We start from the raw sequence: 9,290 nt of genomic DNA on the forward strand, positions 1-9,290 counted from the left end.
GTTCTCTATAACATTTCTTTTTGTATCATGAAACAATATTGTATCAAAATCATGCCACCAATAATGCATCAAATTCTACAATTGATGCAACAATTTCAGAGGTTATTACATTTCGTAATAGTAAAACTCTTATTGAATTTGATGAGGCCAAAAATACACTGATGAGTTCTGAATTTAATTAGGACAACATTTCAAATACAAGAATACCCAAGAGCATGTCTTAACCAAAAAAATGAGCTAAAGATCGATTCAAACTTACACGGCTGCTAATGTCGATCGTCGAAGGTCACCGAGAGAGAGAGAGAGAGAGAGAAAGAGATGGTCGAAGGTCGATCTTGCCTGAAAACGTCACCAATCGTCGAATCGAAGATCACTGATCTAGCGAAGGTTGATCTTATAGGAGAAGGTCACTGATCATCGAAGGTTGATCAGTCGCTGTGGTCGCCACAGAGAGAGAGAGAGAGAGAGAGAGAGAGAGAGAGAGATGGAAGAACGAGAGAGAGAGAGAGTGAAATGAGAAAAGAGGCTGAATGAAATTAGGGTTTGGTGTGTTGGCCAAAAATATCTAGAATAGGATGAATGCAATCAACGGTCTAGGTTTTTCTTATAATAAAAAATAGTAATAATAAATCTGAGTGTGGGCAGATTCTTGCAAGTGCGGGTTAAAGCTGCAACCTACAATTATGTCATATTCCAAACCGCATCCGTCCGCATTTTGTCTACAAAACCACCTATTTGTATGCGAATCGGTTCAGGTTGGGCAGGTTGGCCAATTCGGATAACTCTATACCTAGCTCATGATGAAAGTGTTTAATTTCAACTTAATTCCAACTTCACAAAACTAAACCGTAATTTGTCATTTTTGTTTGTTTCTTATATTGACTCCCAAGTAGTGAAAAAATAGATTAAATTGACTTCAAATGATAAATAAATAAAAAATAAATCAAATTGATCACAAAAACTTTATTATTTTTTTGGTGGTTGTTTTGCAGGCCTTGAATGGTGTAATTGACACCTACAGAGAAAATGCGAGAATAATTTATGACACGTTCACTTCACTCGGGTTCAAGGTATATGGTGGCAAAAATGCAACCATACATTTGGGTACAATTTCCAGGATTGAGATCTTGGGATGTATTTTTGCTGAGATTCTTGAGAAAGCACATGTAATCACTGTTCCAGGCAGAGGTTTTGGTCCTGGTGGTGAAGAGTTTATCAGAATTAGTGCATTTGGAGATTAAAATGGTGCACTTGAAGCTTCAAGGAGTCTGAGAAATCTTTTCGAATAAATAAAATTTATATTTTCAAGATAAATTTCTTCTTCTATATGTCAATTTTTGTAATTTCAGTTTTGATTTCTCTAGTAATACTGGGATTTGGACTAAGCAGAATTAAATTTGGTTTGTTTGGATGGAAAAAGAAGAAGAATAATGATAGCTATATAAACGACAGTGAAGAAAATATATACAAAATACTGTGATTGAGTTATGTGAACTTATTGTTTTAAAACAAATAACTTATTAAGATTGTTTTTTAGTTATAAAAGTGTCATCGTTACATAATTCTGACGAAAAAAATCATAAAAGATTGTCATTTTTAAGGGTGTAAAATTGGTTGAATGTTATATGGTGCGGTAATTTTCCGCTTATGCTTCTTTTGTCTAGGCGAAAATATTTTTTAAAGGAAAACATTTTTTTAAATTGAACCCAAACCCTTTTCTTTTCTTTTCCTTTTTTAAGGAAGATGACAGCCACTCTTAGTTGCCTCTCACATGTAGGGTGATTGTGTATACACAAAACACTTTAGGGTCAAGTCATGCTTACTATTTTAAATATGACATGAATTAAATTGATCACAATTTAAATAATTTTAGTGTAAAATTAATATAATTCATTTGGAATAAAATGAAAATTTCTCATTGGAGAAAATTGACCTCGCTTGAGGGCGGAGTTTGAGCTCAAATTAGCTGTTTCTATAACAATCCAATTCTATCAGATGTTCCCAACCAATTTTTTATTGACTATTTGGAACCGTGAGGGCAAAAAAGAAAAAAGAATCTTGCCTTTATTGAACCCATCAAGGAAAATACCACACACAGTAGTTTTACGCTGATGGGAGAATTTAAAAAAGAATTTGAAAAAGAAAAGGAAAAGAGTAAGTGAAATATGTATAAAACATATTTATATTTCACTTAATTTGACATATTTTTCTTTTTCTTTTTTTCTTTTCAAATCTCTTCTTAAATTCTCCAACTAAATATGACGTTAGTAATTAAATCAAAAAAAGTGTTTTGAATTTGTAATTAAAAATGACAAATGCCAACAAGTGTTTTTATATATTATTTAATGTTGGGATTAATGCAAAAAGTGTTTTCATAATGGTAAAAAAGTTATAAACGGTTTTAAAATGTGTGAAAGGTGTAATAAAATTAAACAAAAAAGTAGTGAGTTTTTACTAAATTTGTGTTTTGTTGTTATTAATAAAACTCATTATCTGAATTTTTAGACTTCTTAATACTCAATATGATTATATTTTTTCCTCACGTGTTATGTGTGGATGGTCCACCATGTACATTTATCAACCATTAAACATCTTCCATTCTTCCCAAGTAAAACCAAACGTTGTAGATGGACTAGAATGAGTCATCGACGTCTAAGAAAGACTTTGGTCAAAATTTGCTTTTGGAACAAAAAGACAACTCAGCGTGTTTTTCCTAATCTTGAAACTTGTAGTTAGCATCCATGTAACAGCCCAGAAACTTCTCTAGTCTCCTTCAAGTTTACTTGCTCTCCATGACCATTCATTCATACACACAAACACAAACCCCTCTCTCCCTCTATAAATATAGAAATTCTCATACAACCTTGTTTTAAGAACACCCAACCATCAAAATTTTTCTTTTTTCCAATTCAATTGCAGAAAGCTCATACAACCTTGTTTTAAGAACACCCAACCTTAAATTTCATCACAACAACATATTGGTTAGCCATGTCATTGGCAGGATCAACTGGTCTGGTCGAAGTTTACGTGATGCGAAAGCTCTACAAGGACAAGATGATCAAGAGAATGGAAAAAGAAAAAGAAGAAAAACAAGTGAGTTTTATTAATAACATTGCTGCTACTGATCATGATGAAAAAAATTCTAGTGGTTGTCTTCCCAACAAGTTTAAGAAAATTCACCCCGCAGGAGCTCCACCGGACTCTGTTAGAAATCAGCTTTAGTATGATTAGTTGCCGGCCGTGATTGTTGTTAGGAATTTGTATATGCAATTCTGTAATTTTGTTTTAATTTTAATTTGTTGTGATTAGTAAGAGATTAATCTATATTTTGATTTGTGTGTACAACTTTAATTGATTCTCTCACTCATCAATTGATGAAGCCAGTAATACTTGGAAGTTTGGAACTCATTCTCGCTTTATCTATCTTCTTGTGTGTTGTCTTCTTTTGGCGTTGTGTCAAAACTCTGTTTGTTTGCCGAGAAAGATTAGGGATTCGGAGAACTTTCAAGGAAATCTAACTAAAACATGTACATTGTGCTGCTACTTGAGAAATTCAGTTGCTATTTTTTTTGTTTGTTCACTCATGAGATTGGTTAGTTCCTTGTTCTTCATGTTCAATATTGTGATCTTCAACGAAAATTGAAGGATTTCAGAGATGTTGAGGGAACCCTACAACTGTTCCGTGCCTTGTCACGACTCACGAAGATGAGAATTGGGATTTTTTTGGAAAAATTACTTATTAGTGGCCCTGTTAGAATATTGTTTAAAAAATTATATTTTTAATTATTAATGTGTATAAAATTATTATTTATTTATAATTTTTTTAAAATATTACACTGAATTAAAATTTGGAAAATGTTGTGTACCCTAAATAATTTACTAAATTTTTTATCAAATTTCTCTAGTGGTATATTTTGAAAATAATTTTGGAGTTTTAGAATTTGAAATGATTTGATATTTTTTTTTGTAATTATGTGAATGAGTATGAACGAAAAAGTGATTGAAGTATTATGTCTTGCATGTGTTTGGTGAAGAAGAAAATACAACTTTGCAGTGGTGCTTGAACCTAGAAGGTTAGAAATTTGTGTGTGAAGATAGCATGAGTTTATTGAATAAAAAGGGAAAAAAGACAGAAAATCAGTGGACAAATGAGAAATCCATGATCATGACTCTGCCATGAGAAAGTCATGACAAAATGGGATCCATATAATGAGCTTCACTCAAATGTCAGAAGTTTGATAAAAAATTTAATAGATTATTTACAATTCTTAACATAACTTTGATAATTTTTTTTCATTTTTAAGTGGCGGGACCCAGTTGAAATATGGACCCAATTTTTTAAGTAGCGGGACCTAATTTTTTATTTAAAATTCCTAACATAATCATATTTTATTTGTAATAAACCCACATGTGTTTGGGAAGTAATTTTTTTAATAATTGTTTGATTTTTTAATCAGAGGGTAAATTATAAATAAGAGTGTAAAACCTTTTATAAGATTTACTTAAAATACGGAGGTAATACCTTTTAAGATTTTTTAATTAGAAGATAATACTTTTTAAGATTTACTTAAAATATGAACCGCTTCTTATGATTTTGGAATTATAACTACTCTCTTGTTATAATTTTTTATTTACCAAAATTAATTGAGAAAATAAAATTTCTAACTACTCTTCTATATAACAATAAAGTTACATGAATTATTAATTAAAATATATTTTTGATATCATTAAAAATTATTAATTAATTTAATAATTTATTAATAAAATAAGTAATTTGTTATACAATTAAAAACTTGAAGGATAAAATGTAATTTCTAAAACTATAATGGACAATTCATATTTTAAGCAAATATCATAAGTATATTTATAATTTATTTTTAATTAAAATATGAGATCAAAAAAATTAAAATTTCTAAAAATAATTTTTTTGATTTTTTTTTATTATAAAAAGTAGAAACAAGATTTTTTTTTTTATATAATTTTTTAACAACTTTTTACCTAAAATTCTAACATACCATACATCTCCAAATATTAGGTGGATTTGGTCGAATTTGGTAAGCCAAATTTATATTAGAAGGCAGTCAATTAAGCAATTGCTTTAAATTGGTTTGGAAAAAACACGAGTTTAGTTTAAAATAGAAAACTCTATTAATATATATAATATATATAAATAATTACAAAAATAATGTGATAAAATTATTTTTGTAAATAAATTTATTTTTACCGTTATTTTGTTTAAAAATAAAAAATTCACACTAACACAAAATATTATATATAGATTTTTTTATTTATATATCGTTATTGGTTTTGAATTTGAATACTTGTTATGTTTTTCAGTTTTCCTTGTTTTTGCTTTGTCAATTAGTGGATCCGAAATTCCTCTTCTCCAGATGAGTCCTATATATCAATACTTTGTCGTTATCTTTTATTTCAATACATACAGCTTGATTTTTTTCCGTATAATATATTTCTTTTGAATCCAATGTCAATCACAAACACGAGACATGTGACATTTAAAAATATATATATATTCACAAAGTTAAATAATTTTCTCTGAACCTTTAATCCAATGTTACAAATATTTTTATTAAAAAAACAACAATGGAGAGCATCATAATCTTTGATATGAAGTCAGTTATTGGTCAAAAAATCAAGAGTTTCAATTAATATAACTAATTGGTTCTCTCCTCTTTGCTAACTCCCTCCTTTGTAGCCGTCATCAAAGAATAATGCTTGGAATCCCCTTTTGGGGGTCACCCCCTCACCCCCCCTTTGCCACGTGGCGGGTGGTGATTGGAGGAGCAAGAAAAAAAAAAAAAAAAAAAAGGCAACCAGTGAGAGAGAGAGGGGGTCAAAGGGGGTGGGGGAAAAGGGGGATGAATCATTGTTGGGTCATCAAATTACACATATGTAAAACATGATCCAATGTTTCAAGGACCAAAATAATATAATATCTATATATAACATCTTATTACCTAATTAATCATATGTTAGTTTAACCTTTCCAATTTTCTGCAAAAACAACTATAAATAGGCCTCCCCAACTTTGTCACCCCATAAGATCATCCAACAACAACAACAATACCAAAACCCCCCATTTGTAATAATCAAGTTTGTAGTTTGTCATATCCTTGTATCAACCACACTGTCCATGGCTAGCACTGGTCTTGCTGAAGCTTACTTGATGAGAAGAGTGCTCAAGGAGAAGATGATGAAGGGCTTGGAAGGCTCAAAAGGCAAGCCCCAAGTGAATGTTCATCAAAAGAAAGCATCAAATGGCTGCTTCCATGGGGTTTTCAAGAAGATTCACCCAACTGATGTGTCATTGTTGGATTCAGCTGCTAGGAAAAAAAGCTAGTAACTGTTGGCTCCATCCACTACCCACATGGTAATGAGCCCACCATTCACATAGTGTAGGTAGCACCATGTTGTAAAAGAAGGTGGTGGAGGGCTACACCAACTCACTAAAGGAAGATAGTGAGGGTGGCACTACCTTGGCCAATTATGGCTAGCACTTCACCTACTCCTCTTCTCTTGGTTATAAATTGAGATGAGTGAGGAGAGGTTTGAATGATCAGAAATTGGAGAGTGAGAGCTGTGAGTTGAGTGAGTTTCATCTCCTCCTCTGTAATTGTATTTTTGCTCCATTTTAGTGATAATTCTCATTTCTGTCCGTGGATGTAGGCATTGGGCCGAACCACGTAAATATTGTGTTCTTTGTGTGTGTGAGATAATTCTCTGGGTGTCTTTGATCCTAACAAGTGGTATCAGAGCCGGTGTTGTACGTTTTGCGAAAAAACAGAGTGTTGTTCCGAAACTGCTCAGAAATCGTATTGCTCGAAATCAGATTTTGAGCATACCAGGAGCAAGGACTCGACGAGAGGAGTCCAGAAATATAAAGCAGACACCCAACAGAGGCCGAACGCGCCCTCACGCGCCTCTAGAAGTTGGCGCGTGAATCCCAGTCGCGTCACGCGCCTACACGCGCCGTGCAAGCTCCCGGCGCGTGGTCCTAGTCTCAGACACGCGCTACACGCGCGGACGAAGGTAGACGACGCGTGAGTTGACGCGCGACACGCGCCGCACACGCGCGCACCAAGCCACTCGAGCAGGAGCCGCGTTGACCGAGCCAGAGCCGCTGACCGAGCCGCTGACTGAGCCGATGACGTCAGCCTGACGTCAGCATAACCGGAGGAGTAATCTGGTGCTTCGCAGGCGCACCAGATTCTGCTGATCTGAACCGTTAAAATTGTTTTGGCTACATCTAAGCCATTTGAGGTCCGATTTGGGTGATCCAATAGTGCTTTCCAACTATTTGGAATATTTCGGACACATCCGTACAGTCAGATTTTTCAAATAAGCTTTCAAAAATTTGCAGTTTTTATTTTGGCAATCCGAAGTGCTTTTTCGGCTAATTTGAGCCGTCCGGACTTCACAGCAAAGCCTGTTTTTCAAAAAGAGATTACTTTCTGGATGATGGAGGAATCCACATCAGCTTCAGGGCCGATGATTCGGTTGAACGCTTCTAATTATGCGATATGGAAGCCGCGGATGGAGGACGTCCAGTATTGTAGAGATTTGTTTGACCCTATAGCGCTAAAGGGGGTCAAACCAGATGGAGACAAGGATGGGGACTGGATAAAAACCAACCGGAAGACTGTCGGTCAAATCAGACAGTGGATTGACCACAATGTGTTCCACCATGTTGCCCAAGAGACAGACGCCTATGCCCTATGGATGAAATTGGAGGGCATGTACCAGTCCAAGACCGCACGGAACAAAGCCTTGATAATGAGAAGGCTTATAAACCTGAAGCTGAAGAATGGTGTGTCTGTTGCTGAACACACCAGTGAATTCCACAGCCTTGTGAACCAGCTTGCATCAATCAAAATGGAGTTGGAGGATGAGATGCAAGCATTATTATTACTCAGTTCCTTACCAGACAGCTGGGAGACGTTGGTGGTTTCTCTCAGTAATTCTGCACCCGAAGGAAAGCTGACCATGGGGATGGTCACAGACGCCTTATTCAACGAGGAGGCAAGGAAGAAAGAGATGGAAGGAGAGCAGTCCCATGCCCTTGTCACAGAAAGTAGAGGCAGAGATAGAGAAAGGGGCAGAGGTAGAGGAAGAAGTAAAAGCAGAGGGCGTTCACAGTCCAGACAGGACAACACGAGGAGGTGTTTTTACTGTGATCAAGAGGATCACGTAATAAGAGATTGCCCAGAGAAGAAGGCGGACAGACAAGCCAAAGAGAAGGCTAAGGGACACGGAGGTCCCTCAACTACAGCAGTTGCAGTGCATTCCTCTGACGATGAAGAGGTGATGCTTACAGTCTCGTCAGAGTTGAAAACACCCGGCTGGATTTTGGATTCAGGGTGTACGTTCCACATATGTGCGGATAGGAAGCTTTTCTCCACTTACCGAAGAGTCAGCGGTAGCATTATCCGGATGGCCAACAACACAGTGAACAGAGTTGTCGGCATAGGGACAGTGCGATTCCTTACTAAGGATGGAAGAAAAGTAATTTTATCTGAGGTCCGACATGTGCCAGGAGTACGGAGGAATCTAATCTCCCTGAGTATGCTAGATCTAAAAGGAAATTGTTTCTCATCTAGTAGCAGGGTTCTTCATGTACGCAGAGGTGATAGAGAAATGTTGCAAGGCAAATTGTGCAACAAACTGTACAGACTGGAAGGAGAAGTTTTGACAAAGATGAGTGTTGTCAAATGCCAGTCGAAGGGTACAAAGAGAGAACATACGCAACCAAAGCGTATGATTGAGCAAGGCTTTCATCAGGAATGGCGAAAACGGTGCACGGGAACGCAAGGAGGCAGTTCAAAGGTGCACAGATCTGAGCCAGTGAAGCCTATCTTGAAGAAAGTTCAGAGCAAAGAAACCAAATCTGTAGAGACTATGCCAGTGAAGAAGAGAGTTTCTTTTGCTTCCGTGTTAGAGACATTTTGCAACCTCTCAAAAGATGCATGAAAGGGAGGGATGCAATCTCAAGTCGCAAAGTGAGCTTTGCAATGCACTCCAATAAGGGGGTGCAAGCACTATGCATGGAGTTGCATAGTGGTAACTTGTACAGACCGGTGGAAGTTGTCTTGGCAGAAGGGCTAACTGTCAAACATCAGTACGGACGTACAAGTGAGACAGAACCGAACATCAGGGATTGCAGCACAGACAACGGGCGTATGAGATCGCTGGGAAGTTGTTCTAAAGTGCAGAGAGCAAAGGCTGGTTATTCAGAAATAAGCTCCGAGCAAGGAAAATTGAGGATGTTGATGTGT

General features: G+C 35.9%; 1 protein-coding gene across 1 annotated transcript; it reads left to right on the forward strand.

Annotated features, from left to right (window-relative positions):
- The first annotated feature begins 318 nt into the window (after window positions 1-318).
- Window positions 319-1,241, forward strand: LOC114318262 (putative LL-diaminopimelate aminotransferase, chloroplastic). Its single transcript, XM_082918633.1, has 2 exons — window positions 319-387; window positions 993-1,241. The coding sequence occupies exons 1-2, from the start codon at window positions 319-321 to the stop codon at window positions 1,239-1,241; spliced, it is 318 nt and encodes a 105-aa protein (XP_082774759.1).
- The last annotated feature ends 8,049 nt before the right edge of the window (window positions 1,242-9,290 follow it).

This window comes from Camellia sinensis, chromosome 3 (assembly GCF_055761805.1).
Source record: "Camellia sinensis isolate YWXY chromosome 3, ASM5576180v1, whole genome shotgun sequence".
In the NCBI taxonomy this organism is placed as follows: Eukaryota; Viridiplantae; Streptophyta; class Magnoliopsida; order Ericales; family Theaceae; genus Camellia; species Camellia sinensis.

What these genes read in the sequence shown, in the direction of transcription:
- LOC114318262 (XM_082918633.1), top strand. Translation starts at nt 319, where the DNA reads ATGGTCGAAGGTCGATCTTGCCTGAAAACGTCACCAATCGTCGAATCG. An exon ending in AGATCACTGATCTAGCGAAG is followed by an intron (nt 388 to 992) that starts GTTGATCTTATA and finishes GTTGTTTTGCAG; the next exon opens with GCCTTGAATGGTGTAATTGA.